This window comes from Dromiciops gliroides, chromosome 4, assembly GCF_019393635.1.
Source record: "Dromiciops gliroides isolate mDroGli1 chromosome 4, mDroGli1.pri, whole genome shotgun sequence".
Taxonomy (NCBI): domain Eukaryota; kingdom Metazoa; phylum Chordata; class Mammalia; order Microbiotheria; family Microbiotheriidae; genus Dromiciops; species Dromiciops gliroides.
The window spans coordinates 316,826,250-316,841,210 of record NC_057864.1 but is presented as its reverse complement, the minus strand read 5'-3'; the positions used below and the strand labels follow the sequence as shown (position 1 = coordinate 316,841,210).

At 35.3% G+C, this 14,961-nt stretch overlaps 1 protein-coding gene across 1 annotated transcript in view; it reads right to left on the bottom strand.

Annotated features, from left to right (window-relative positions):
* Window positions 1–1,590: 1,590 nt before the first annotated feature.
* Window positions 1,591–14,961, bottom strand: part of LOC122755070 (mitochondrial import inner membrane translocase subunit TIM16-like) — a 59,489-nt gene continuing 46,118 nt past the window's right edge. The window contains 2 exon segments of the mRNA XM_044003449.1: window positions 1,591–1,691; window positions 1,694–1,964. Coding sequence (XP_043859384.1) covers window positions 1,591–1,691; window positions 1,694–1,964 — 372 coding nt within the window.

Sequence of the window (14,961 nt, the reverse complement as noted above, 5' to 3'; positions counted from 1 at the left end):
TTCTAAATAACCAAGAATTGACCCTAGCAGAGTAAGTTCTCTCAGAAAGTTGACAGATTACAAGTAACAGAATTAAAGATATTCTTTTAGGCTCAGTAGGAACCTGGGTAAGATTTGTTTCCACAGGATAACTGCCAAGTACCCCATTTTTCTTTTTGCCCATAAAATTTAATTCCATCATGGCCAGTAGGTTAAACAATATTTAAACCAATTAAAAATGCATAGATACATATATACATACATACACACATATATATTATATATAATTTTAGGCATACAACTTTCTAATACTAAATAGTATGATAATTTATCTCATGGCAACAGTAACCTGGAAAACTATATTACTAATGCTGTGGGGTCCATTTAGATTACATTTCTTACATGTTATACTCTGATATTTTAAATCCAGGATATTTGTGTTGAGGTCATTGGCCTATGTGCCCATATGTCTACACTTCTACTGTCCTCTATAGAATTAAAGATAATCTAGAGGAAAATGGTGTTGTCATTTGATGAGATAATGGAAGATATTGAAACTTCAATATAAGAAGGATGTGGATGGGGATAAAAGATGTCTGAAGACCATGTGGAAAAGATAAAAGAAAATAATGAAATGAAATAAAAAGCTGGATTTCTACTATTTTCTTGCAAAAAAAAAAAAACACCTAGTTACCTTTTGTTTTTATCATGAGTTGAACAGAATACTGCTAATTAATTTACAATTTTGTGAGAGGAAATGCTAGAAAGATTTGGGGGAAAAAGGCAAGAAATTTTTAGAGGTAAAGCCTTGCTTGGAAGTCCACAAACACTGAGCTTCCAATATTAATAAAAGTAATTAATCACACAAGATATCAACAAAAATACAGAGAACTGAGGAGCTTCCAACAAATATAGAAAATCAAAATATTTTTGAAGAGATCAGCAGAGTACCTAATATTTGTGTCAAGTAATGGTATAAAGCAAATCTAAAAAGTAAATTACACTACTAGTGGAAAACGGTATATGACAAGAGGAATGTTTCTCCACTAGACAGGTTATAAGGATATAGGAATTGTTTTTGTTCAGTCAATAAATAATTATTAAACACTTTCTGTGTGGCAGGTACTATGGCTAAGCACAAAGGTAAAATTATTCCCTATCCTCAATGGGCTATATTATAATAAGGGAAATAATACAATATATAAATAAGTAGGAACATAAAGTATTTCCAAAGCAAATAGAAGATAATCTCAAAAGAAAAGGTGCTGGTGGGTAGGGGATGTGGCAATAAGTAGAAGGAGGAACCAGGACAGTCCTCTTATGGAGAGGAGATTTAAGCTGCATATGAAGAAATGCCAACAAAGCTAAGGTTAGGAAGGAGAACATTCTAGATACAAAGGACATACAATACGAAGACATGGAGATAGGTCATGTAGTATCTGAGGAACAGAAGGATGATCAGGGTAAGTAAATTATGATGTACATGGACAGAGTTTAAAATGAGTGAAATGGCAGGCAAGGCCTGGTTAGAATTTTTTTTTTCCAGAAAAGAGATTTATTACCAAGCTATAAATTATTTACACTGAAGCAAAGATAGGCAAGGCTAGGAGGTCACGTTTTGGGGTGCTGCCCTCTCTCACTCTCATCCTGGGCCTGGATTTTGAATTCATCATGTAGCCTCTCCTTAGCTCAAACCACCTTTGACTGCAGGAGCCACCTACAGATTTATCATTTACCTTAAAGAAATGATCAAAGTTCTTCTGGATCTCCTCTCTGCTAAGCCTGGAGACATTGAGGATCCCCTTTGACGCAGCTGAAGATTGATAACTGCGCCCACGAGCATTTGCTGCTGCCCAGCTGGTTGCAAATTCCTGCCGGAGTGCCTGGGCAAAGGCCATTCCAACCACCTGCACCCCCATCACGATGATCTGAGCTAGGTATTTGGCCCCGCAACGTTGGGGCTGCGGTGGCTGCCGCGACTGCGGCTGGGCTCAAAGACGGCGGGTCACAGGTTGAGGAGGAGGAGCTCCAGTGCCCAAAGTTCTTACCTCACGAGATGACGCGCATGCCTCCGGAGCGCAGGGCTCCTGGGCTTACCGGAAATGTGTTTGGAAATTTTTTAAAAATAGGTTTATGTTTTATACTAGGAGTAGTAAGAAAATATTTCAATTTATTGAGTGATTGAGTGGTGAGGAGTCAATGAGGGGAGAAGGGAAAGATTGAAGTATTTGAAAAAGTACAATAAAGAAAAAATAATCAGAAGCGCTATAGTAGAGCATAATTTATATCTGTTCCAGGACTTTAGAGGTTGAATTCTTATGGAAGATATGGGAAAAATGGAGAGAGAAGAGTAACTCCTAAACTCTTGACTTTGTAATATGAATATTCTTATCAAGGTGGGAGCTCTGAGGAGGGAATGCATTTTTATGCTCCAAGAAATAATGATGCAGATCTACAGGTGCCACCAAGAAAAAAGCAATTCAGTGAAACTCACAAAAAAAAGTAGTATTAAACAATTCCTGAGGGATGCATAGGTAGCCATATATTCCCTCTGATATGGACAATAAAGAAGTATATTGTTTTCCCTGAGGCATGTGACTAAGATATGATGGAAAACTTTCTGAGACTCAAGGAACCTGACAATCACTGTCCATTTCAGACAATTTATGTGGGGTCAAATGGATCCACCTGAAAGAATCTAGAAAACTTTTCTAGGTATGATCAAAATTGTGGGAGAAAAAATAATAAATTAGGAGCACAGGAGGTTAAGTCACTGCTGTCAATTGAAAATAAAGGCTACTGGAGATGTCAGAAAAAAACAAAACATACATTTTGTAACTGATTGGCTGGTTAAGAAGGTAGTATCTGAGGACAGCTTAATTAGGATATAGTTAAATGATTGCAATGCTTGACACATCTGGACTGGAGGACTGAGAGGTTGCATAACTTGGCAGGGTCCACCGCCAGTTTGGGTCAGAAGCAGAACTTGAACCCAAGACTTCCTAGCTTTAAGGCCAGTTGTCTCTCCACTACTGCCATGTCATCACAACAGGCATCAAATTGAAAGCAGGTCTCAAGTCAAAGTGTCACTAGATTGCTGTCAAGTTCACATTTTTACCAATAAATTGATAATGTTAAAAGTTGAGTCTTATATTCAACTATTCATAATGAAATTCCCTAATAAAAAAAAAATCCCAGAACCAGTTGGATTTTGACAGATGAATTCTACCAAAAGTTAAAGAACAACTAATACCATATTTACTATTTGGGAAAAACAAGTAAAGAAGTTTTGGGGGATTTTTAATTTGCTCTTCTAGTTTTTTTTGTTTTGTTTTGTTTTGTTTTTTTCCTTTTAGCTAAATGCCCAGTTCATTGATCTGATATTTCTCTATTTTATTGATGTCTTTAGAAAGATAGATTTTCCCCCAAATACTGCTTTGGCTACCTCTAATAAATTTTGGTATGTTGTCTCATTGTTATCATTCTCTTTAATGGAATTAACAATTGTTTCTATGATTTGTTCTTTGATTTACTCATTCTTTACTCATTACTTTTTCTATTATTGTTTCCATTGACTTTTTAATCTATGTTTCAATAGTCCTTTATTTAATATATATTTTATTGCACTATAATCTTAAAAGAATCTAATATTTTTGCTTTTCATCATTTGTTTAGCAGGATTTTATATTCTAATTCATAATCAATTTTTGTGTAGGTGCCATGTATTGCTGAGAAAAAGGTATATTTTTCAATTTCCATTCTATTTTCTACAGAGATCCCTAATTTCTAACTTTTTAATAATTCCATTTGTCTCTTTAACTTCTGTTTATTTTTAGCTTAAATGTATATAGTTCTAAGAGGTGAAAGTTGAAGTCCACCACTTGTATAATCCTACTGTCTATTTCCTCTCGCAACTCATTTAACTTTTCCTTTAAAAACCTCAATGCTATACCATTTGGAGCATATGTCTTTATTATTGCTATATTTTCATTGTCTAGGGTATGTTTTAACAAAATGTAGTTTCCTTGCATGTCTCTTTATTAGATATATTTTTGTTGTTGCTTTGAATAAGATTTTGATTTCTACCCATGTTTTCCTCCCTCCCTTCTCTCTTCCTTCTCTCTCTCTCCTCTTCTCTCTCTTCCTTCCTTCCTTCCTTCCTTTCATTTTGATTGAAGCACAACAAATTCTGCTCTAGTCCCATACCTTTACTTTGTCTCTCTGCTTCAAGTGTGTTTCTTGTAAATGTCATATTGTTGGATTCTGGTGATTAATCTACTATAGTATTCTCTTCTGTTTTATGTATGAACTCATCCCATTCACATTCACAGTTATGATTAATCATCTATTTCTCTCTGTCTTATTTTTCTCATTTCTTTTCTCTCTTTTAACTGTCTCCCCTCAAAAGTGTTTTGCTTCTTACCACCATATCCCCATTCTGCCCTCCCTTCTATCAGTACTTCTGCTTTCTTAACCCCCTCATATCATATTTCCATGTAGGGTAAGATAGATTTCTATACCCTTCTGAGTATGATATTTCTTTTTTTCAGACAATTATAATAAGAGTAAGATATAAGCATTATGCCCATCCCCATCTTCCACTTCACTTTTTTTTTTTTTTCGGGGCAGTGGGGGTTAAGTGACTTGCCCAGGATCACACAGCTAGTAAGTATGTAAAGTGTCTGAGGCTGGATTTTAACTCAGGTCCTCCCAAATCCAGGGCCGGTGCTCTATCTACTGCGCCACCTAGCTGCCCCCTTCCACTTCACTTTAAAAGCTCTTTTGGCCCTCATTTATGTGAGATAACTTATCCCATTGTACCTCTCCTTACCCCTTCTCCCAGTTCATGTCTCTTTCTCACCCATTATTTTTTTTTAAATTTCATCCCAACATAGACAATTAACACCCATGCTTTCTGGGTTTAAACAGTTTAACCTTATTGAAGCCTTTATGGTTTCTCTTTCTTGTTTAGATTTTTTATGTTGCTATTGAGTCTTTTAATTAAAATCAAAATTTCTGTTCATCTCTGATCTTTTCATCAGAAACTCCTCTATTTCATTAAATATCCATTTCCCCCGAAGGAATATACTCAGTTTTGCTAGGTAGGTAATTCCTAGTTGTAATCTAAGGTACTGTGCCCTCTGGAATATTATATTCCATACCCTCTAATCATTTAATGTAGAAGCTGCTAAATCCTATGGTATCTTAATTTTGGCTCTAAAGTATTTGAGTTCTTTCTTTCTAACTGATGCAGCATTTTCTCCTTGAATAAGGTTCTCTGAAATTTGGTTATGGTATTCCTGGGAGTTTTCATTTTTGGAATCTCTTTTGGGAAGTGATCTGAGAATTCTTTCAGTTTCTATTTAACCCTTTGATTCTAGGATATTTGGGCAATTTCCCTTAATAACTTCTTGAAATATGGTTTCTATGCTTTTATTTTATCTTTGCTTTTGGGCAGTCCAATAATTCTTAAATTGTATCTCTTCAATCTATTTTCTAGATCAGTTGTATTTCCAATAAAATATTTTACATTTATCCTATTTTTTCATTCTTTTCATTTTGTTTTATTGTTCCTTTATGAAGCAATTAGATTTCCCTAATTCCATTATTTTCAGTATTTTATTATTTTCCAGTTACAAATAAGGATAGTTTTCAACATTTGTTTTCATAGGATTTTCAGTTCCAAATTTTTCTCCCATCCTCCCTTCTCTCCCTCTTCCCCAGGACAGAAAGCAATCTAATATAGGTTATATATTTGCAATCACATTAAATATATTTCTGCATTAGTTTTATTGTGACAGAAGAGTCAGAGCACAAGGGAAATACTTCAAAAAAAGAATGTTTTTTAAAAAAAGAGCCCAAAAGTAGAAACAGTATTTTCAATCTGCATTCCTAAACCACAGTTCTTTTTTCTGCATGTTGAGAACAGTTTGTATTATGAAGTTATTTGAAATTGTTTTGGACCATTGTATTGCTAAAAAGAGCCAAGTATGTTACTATTGTTCATCCCACAATGCTACTGTTACTATATACAATGTTCTCCTGGTTTTGCTTTTCTCAGTCAGCATCAGTTCATGTAAGTCCTTCGAGGTCTTTCTGACCTCCCCATGCTCATCATTACTTTTTACGTTGATTTTTAAAAAACTTTGTGTTCTAAATTTTCTTCTTCCTTCCCTCCTCATCCCTCCCTATGAAATCCAACAATTCAATTTAAGTTATACCTGTGCAGTTATGCAAAACATCTCATTAGTCAGGTTGTGAAAGAAAATAGACGAAATACCTTTAGAAAGAGGAGCTAACAAATAAAATTAAACTTCAATCTGCATTTAGATGCCATCAGTTCTATCTCTGTTGATGGTTTGCATTTTTCATACATTCTTCTGAAAGCATCCTGCTCATCATTTCTTTCATGGTTACTATTGTTAACTGTATTACCCTCCATCTTAATCCCTACCCTTGATATTTACTCTATTATCTATCTTCCTTCACCCTATCCTTCTTTGAAAATGTTTTGCTTCTTTCTGCCCCCTCCCTAAATCTGCTTTTCCTTCCATTGCCTCTCCCCTCTCCCTTATCTTCTTCCCCTACCACTTTTCCACAGGGCAAGATATAATACTATCCCCTCTTGAATGTGTAAAGATTGCCTCTTTGAGCCAATTCTGATGAGAGTTAGGCTCACTCCCCCACTCCTTTCATATCTTCCCCTCTACTCCATAATCTTTTTCTTATACCTTTTATGTGAACTACTTTTCCCCAATCTGCCTCTCCTTTTTCCTTTCTTCCAGTGCATTCCTCATACCCCTTAACTTAATTTTGAAGATGTCATCATGGGTCAGCTAACTGACACTGTGGACAAAGCACTAGCTCTAGACACAGGAGGCCCCAAGCCCACATCTGTCCCTGAACATAAGCCACCACACCCTACCTGCTCCACAAAAAACAAGGATAAACAAAAAATAAATGCTTTACAGATATCATCCCTTCATATTCAATTCATACCTGTGACCTCTAAGTATATTCCTTTCAGCTGCCTTAATACTGAGAAATATCTTATGAGTTAGGAGTATTATCTTTCCATGTAGGGATGTAAACAATTTAATCTTTTAATATCCCTCATAATTTATTTTTCCTGTTTACCGTTTTATGATTCTCTAGGGTCTTATATTTGAAAATCAAATTTTCTATTCAGTTCAGGTCTTTTCATCACAAATGCCTGAAAGTCCTCTTTTTCATTGAAGTCCCATTTTCCCCCCTGAAAGATTATACACAGTTTTTCTGGGTACATGATTCTTGGCTGTAGTCCCAGTTCCTTTGTCCTCTGGAATATCATATTCCATGCACTCCAGTCTTTTAATGTAGATGCTGCTAGATCTTGTTTATCCTTATTGTAGCTCCACAGTATTTCAATTCCCTTTTTCTAGCTGCTGGCAATATTTTCTCCTTGACCTGGCAGCCCTGGAATTTGGCTACAATAGTCCTGTAGGTTTTATTTTTGGGATCTCTTTCAGGAGGTGATTGGTGGATTCTTTCAATTTTTATTTTACCTTCTGCTTCTAGGATATCAGGAAAACGTTCCCAGACAATCTCTTGAAGGATGGTGTCTAAGCTTATTTTGGTCATGGTTTTCAGGTAGTCCAATGATTTTAAAATTATCTCTCCTGGGTCTGTTTTCCAGATCAGCTGTTTTTCCAAGGAGATATTTCATATCACCCTCTATTTTTTTTATTCATTTGGATTTGCTTTACTGTGTCTTGGTTTCCCATAAAGTCACTACCTTCCATTTGTTCAATCCTAATTATTGGGCAATCATTTTATTGAAAGAGCTTTTCTATTTCCTTTCCCATTTGGCTTTTCAAATGGTTTACTTTTTTCTCATGACTTTCCTTCGTTGCTCTCATTTCTCTTTCCATTCTTTCCTCCATCTCTCTAAATTTTCCTTCTATATTTCTTCTACTTTCTATTCAAAGTCCCTTTTGAATAATTCCATGACCTGAAACCAATTCATATTTTTCTTGGCAGTTTTGGATATTGGAGTTGTGGCTTTGTTATTATCTTCTTCTGAGGGTGTTTTCTGGTCTACCTTTCTCCCAAAGAAGTTTTTGATGGTCTGCTGCATTGTCTGCCTGCTCATCTTGGCTGCCTATTTCTTGGCTTTTAAGTCCTTCTTAAAGTGTATTGCTGCTTCCAGAACACACTGTTCTGAGCTACAGTGTGGCCCAGGGGGTTAGTGGGCTTCTTCTCAGCCTGCCTGGCCTCTGACTAACAACAGCCATTTTCTCTTTGACCTGGAAACTGAAGTCTGATTGAACTCTGATTTTCTATGGTCAGAAGCTTAGCATGTCTGTGCCCCTCCCGCACTGGGCCATCACCACTCGATTCATACCACTGGTTCAGAACCAGGGAGCTTTCACTCCAACTCCAGCAGAGACTGCCTCCACTTAACCCCGGCCCACCATCCAACCCCCTAACCCCCTCACCAGTCTGTGATCGGAGCCTCAGAAGAAGCCACTGGCGCTGAAGACTCTGAAGTACACTGGAAGCACTGTCTGTTCCTGGCTGAGTCTGGACTTCATTGCTGAGCTGTTCAGCCCAATCAGCAGGTGATCACAATTGCCCTCTTTTGCTGAAAAATAGTCTCACTCTGTTCTCACGTGTATTAGGCTGCTCTGCATTTGTTTGTTTTGTTTGTTTTTTAAGGCATTATTTGGGAGTGTGTTGATGGGTTTAACTGGAGCTTATGGGAGTTCCAGCCTCTCCTCTGCGATCTTGGCTCTGCCCTAGGAAACCTAATTCCATTATTTTCTTCAGTGAAGAAACCTTTTCCACTTGGCTAATTCTACTTTTTAAAATTCTTTTTTGTATCTCTTCCCTCACACCATTTTTTTTTTTTGGGTGCTTCCTTTACCAAGCTCTTAACTCATTTTTTTTATGATTCTCCACTATCACTATCATTTATTTTTTCCCAATATTTGCTACTACTTTATGGTTTTATTTTAAAACTCATTTTTTAAATCTTCCTGGAATTTTCACTGGGTCTGGCACTAATTCACATTTTCCTTTGAGGCTTTTCATGTAGCCATTTTGACACTGTTGTCCTCTTCGGAGTTTGTGTTTTGATCTTCCCAATCACTATAGCAATCTTCTATGATTAGATACCTTTTTGTTATTTGCTTATTTTTTCCAGCCTATTTCGTGACTTTTACTTTCTGTTAAAGTTGGGCTCTGCCCCCACAGAGGAGGGGGCACTATTCCAAGCTTCCAATTTTCAGGACTAATTCTGGGGACCTATATGTTTTCAGTTCTTCTAAGGTGGTATGCTCTAAGGAGAGATGTGGTCACTGCTCTCCTGGTCTGTGAGGGAACCCAAAGAATACTTTTCCACCTAGAATTGGAACAAGGGTTCTGACTCCTCTACAACTCTAGGTTCTATTATCCCAATTAATCCCCTACTGACCAGTTGTCCAGCAACCTTGCTGTATGTGGTCTGAGAGATCTTGAATACAAAGCTGATGATTCATTCACCCCCAAGATGTGTTTTGGCTTTCCCAGGTATTTCCTGTGATTTATTGTGCTCCACTCTCACCCCAGGTAGACAAATCTTTCCTGTAGACCTTCTATATTGTCTAAAGCTGGAAAACTGTATCACCCCATCCTTTTCTTGATTCTACTACTCAAGAATTCATTTTGAGGCATTATTTTCAATTTGTTTAGAAGAAAATCTGGAGAGCTCAAATGAGTCCCTGCCTTTACTTTGTCATCTTGGCTTCTCACTGAAACATTCTGATGAATATAAATTTTAAAAGTTCATATAAAATGGGAAATGGATGATCAAATTCTGGTATATCAATATAATGTAATACTTATACTGTAAAGAATAAAAAAAATTATGGCTTCAGATAAATTGGGGAAGACATGAACAAATTTTATTAATAATAGTAGCAGAACCAGAAGGACAAAATTAAAAATAATTCAAAAATAACAAAAAAATTGTAAAGACTAACAACTTTGAAAGATTTAAGAATCTTACCAGGATTCTAGAGGACTCTTGATAAAATACACCATCCATATTCTGAGAGAAAGGAGGTGAAATTCAGGGCTATATCCACGTCTAAAACTATATAATATAGATATGTAGGTATAAAATATGTTATGTAATAGGTATTGATAGATTAGAGAAAAAGAGGAAGAGAGGAAGGAAATGGCCAGTGTATTAATTTGTTTACCTTGTGCAATCATTTTTTTCCTTTCTTTTTTATTTGGAAGATAAGAACAAAAATATACTTTTGTTAATTGAAAACAAATAATTAAGGATCTTTGTTCCATGAAATTTGTTAATGGGAAGATTGTAGGGTTTTTTTTCATATTTGCAGAGAGGGAAAAAAAGAAAGCAACCATGCAAGGGTCATGTTTAATTATACACATGCATATGTACATATATATGTATGTATACATATGTATGTGTGTATATGTATATAAGTATATACATTTATATGTGTACATATGTTGTATATATTTATATAATATATTGATGTTGTTATATATGCACATATATACATATACATACCTATGTGTATATATGTAAAAATATTGTACATACATATATATGTATGTGTATATTTATATGTATATTCCATCTTCATAATGCTTAAACTTGAGATTCATTCAGTGGTCAAGTATATATTAATTTCATTATTGGCTGGATTCCATATGCCAGCATCTCTCCAGCCATCATAACTATGGTGTATCCTTCTTCAAACTTAGGAGGTGAAATTTATTTCCCTATATAGAAAGAATATTAGAAAAATTACAGAAGGACCTGTTATCTAGTCAGTTTTGCTCATGACTCTTTCCTTCAATTCTAGCATCTAGGCTTTTACATTGTTTTCTATGAGCAAGCTTCCATCTTTTCTCACAGTTCTAATAACATAGCTCTTACCTAATTATGCTTTCCTCTGACACTGCCTTGGTGTCAAATTCAGCAGAACTCAGTTCTCCAAGGATTAGGATTTCCAGTCTCTGGAACCCAATTTATAATTCTAGTCACTCAGCCCTCATCTTACAATCTAATGTTTCATCTGCATCAATCATACTATAGCTTAATTCCATTCAGTGTTCCTAGTGCTAGTTAATGAGGACTATTTCTGAATCAACCTTTTCAGAAGGTGTTTTTGCAACAGTGGGTATACACACACATATACATTTACATGTCAGTGTGTGTGTATATATAGATGTATATATATATATACACATATTTATGTATACTCACATATATGTACATAAACATGTATGTGTATGCAGATATGCAACAGTATATAAGTATATATTTATGCAAGTATATATACATGCATACATGTATATATGGTTTATATAAATATATATATTTATCTATATAGATAGATCCTAGGTAGGTACATAGATAGATAGATAGATAGATAGATAGATAGATAGATAGATAGATAGATAGATAGATAGATAGATAGATAGAAAGATAGATAGATAGAAAGAAATTTATAAAACTGGTATTCACCAGACTGTCACAATAATTTCAGTTAAATATTAGGGCAGTTAGAAAAGATTTACAAATAATAGATGCCATCTTCCTATTTAATGCTATGCAAATCTGTTTCAAATAAATTTGGGATTTACCTGGAATACAGAAGACAAAGCAGGTATTGAAGAAAACTCTTTAACCTTAGCTTTAGTAAGCAGGAAAGTACTTAAATTTTCAGATGTATTAGTATCCTAAAATAACCTTTTATATTACCAGTTCCTGTAGAAATGTTTCCTAAAGCTTACTAGAGTTAAGTAGAGATGGCCTCAGGATTAATTTTGACCTTCTATGGCAATGCATTTCCAGGACCCAGAATTTATGTGTGCAGAATATTAAATGTCAAATGCAAATATAAAAAATGGAGTTCTATAGTTGCAGAGAGTCCCTAATTGATATTGAGCAGACTATTTCCTTTAAATGTTAATGAAACTGTTGTAATTACTGAATGGCCAAAACAGCTCAGGAGCCAGAGTTCACAGCTGTAAACCATTACTTGTAAATTACTGGCACAGGGGCTGCATTAACAGATGGATAGACTCATGTAAGAAAACTTTCTCAAGATGCTTTTCTTTCAGCTGAGTATGAGAAAGCAAATTAGATGGGCATAGTAGAGAAATCCAGAATGACTGTTTGGACATGTCACTGGGAGATAAGCACTTCCTTTGATCTTCCTCTTTTTTCATTATAATCTTTGCAGAAAGTGCTGAATATCACTGAACCCAATGAAAGTGGTGGAAGAAAACTGTCAGAGCTTATACATATTGCATGAAGTTCTAGATACGCACATCTCTGCTGGCTTTTTTTTTCTTTTTTGAAGATGTGTGCTTCCAATATCCCAAAGCAAATGGACACTACAGAACTAAAACTGAATACTAGAAGGAACAAAGGTAAGGAGTGTGTGTGTGTATCTGTGTTTGTGTGTGTTGTAGGGTGGGAAGATTGACTAAAAAGCCAGCGGCTAAAAAGCAATTAGAAGAAAAATAAGGTTTAGAATTTTTTTGTACCTAAATTCAGTACAAACAAAAACTCTGTCTTTATTGTCAAAGGTAAATTCCACACTAGTACTATGTTAACACATTATTAATTTTGAGGAAAGAAAATAAAAGTTGTGAAGCCAAGTAACTCATTACAGCATTAATAGATATGATTAATTAAGACATTTGACAACAATAGGAGGTGGAAGGAGCTAGTGGAAGCATACATGAAAATGTACCCAACATTTTTAAGAGGAAATCACTATGTCCTGTGCCCATCCACAAACAACACTAAAGGGAGATCCAACCAAAGTAAGGAGCATAAATTGTTCCCAATTTCCAAATACAGTGTGTCCCAAGAGTTCATTTGTAAATGACTTGGAATATTTCCATACAAACATTATTATTAATGGGGGTTCAATTCCTGGACAAGGCAATAAAAATGGAAAATTCCTTTTATATAGAATAATAGGGAGTGAGTTAGAAGTCTGGTTGATCTGTATAGATACTAGCATGGTTTCCTGGCTTCAGTAAATTTCCTCATTTGTAAAATTGAAGATAATTGCATTACTTATCTCACAGAGTTTTCCTGAGTATCTAATGAGGCAATTTATGAAATATATTCTATAAGATTTAAAACACCAGGACCAAAAAACAAACAAAAATACAAAGAAGAAAAAAAACATACCAGGCAAGTTAGGTATCTAAGTAGATAGAAAAACAGAGTCAGGAAGACCTGAGATCAAATGTTGTCTCACATATCTATTAACTGTGTGAATTGAGTAATTTAAATTCTTTTAGCCACATTTTCCTTGTCAGCAGTGGTAGAGATCAAATATGAAAATTTGTATAGAATACTTTGCAAACCCTACAACACCATACAATTATGATTTTTATTAATGACATTTTATTACATTTCTTATTTTTCTGTGTTTAAAATTTAGCTCAGAATAAAAAGTGTACCTATTTGAAAACAAGGAGTTCCTAGGAGTAATTAGTAACAAAATCATATTAGCTCCTATCCTGGGCTAATCCAAATCAAATAGGCAGTTTGTCTTGGGCATCCACTCTTTCCATATTCCTCACTCCTTGTCATTTCTTTTTTTTTGGGGGGGGGGTGAGGCAATTGGGGTTAAGTGACTTGTCCAAGGTCACACAGCTAGTAAGTGTCAAGTGTCTGAGGCCGGATTTGAACTCAGCTACTCCTGACTCCAGGGCCGGTGCTCTATCCACTGCATCACCTAACTGTCCCCCGGTCATTTCTTCAAGCATCAAAGTCTTGGCATTGCCATTATCCCAGGACTGCAGTTTTTTTCGCTAGGCCTACAACAATGTTGTTTGCCCCCAAATTACCTACCTCTATTTTTCCCCAATCAAAACTACCTTCATTATAAGTGTTATCACTTAGGTATTAGGACAAAAGCAATCTGATTAAACTAATGTACACCAATGTGTGGGTACCTAACAGCCTCTTAAGCTTAATTAAGGCACGTGGTAGACAAAGTGGTTGGGGAAATAGGCCTGGCACCAGAAAAAAATAAGTGCAAATCATGGCTTCAAACATTTATATTGAACAAGTCACTTAACCTGTTTCTCTCAGTTTCTTCATCTATAAAACATGGATAAAACCAGAACTATCTCTCAAAAATTTTGTGAAGATCAAATAAAATAGTAATTGTAAAGTGTTTTTTCACAATGCCTGGCAGATACTGGGTATTGTACAAATGTGTATTATCATTATTGTTATTATTACTTTGTTGTCATCATCATTAACAACAATAATAATTAGTGGAATTGTAGAAAACTCAGAAATAATTTGCATTTGTATGTTGCTTGCACTCTGAATGTCTTCTTAGAAGGTTTTTCAGTAGCACAACAAAGTGAAAAATGCAGTCAAAATTGGGTAAATGAACCTGTATAACTAGACAGATATGGCAGAGTAGAACAAATTTTTTGACATCCAGTTTATATCTGCCATGGGTAGCAGTTACCAAAAATGTTTCTGCACTTCATAATTGTTTTTTTTTCTTCCACTGGTGAGTCTGTATATTCTTTAAAACTAACATTTTTGTTCCATAATGAGTTCTATGGCATGGACATTTGGGGCTTGAAGGTGGAAGAGATAACTGCCTATCTATCTATCTATCTATAGTTTAAAATCAATCAATAAGCAAGATTTTGTTAAGTTTTTCAGGTGCCGCACTAAACAGTAGTTATAGGAAGAAAGGCTCCCCTTAAGGAGCTCAAATTTTAATAGGGGAGACGTCATATAAAGAACTAAGTATATAAAAGACATAGATGGAATATACAGAAGGCAATTTGAGGGATGGAAATAATAGTATCTTGAAGAAACTACTAAAGGCCCTTTTTAAAAAGATGAGACTTGCTCTAGCCTTCAAGGAAACAAAGAAAATCAGGAGATAGAGATGAGTTATTAGGGACAGCCAGTGCAAAGTC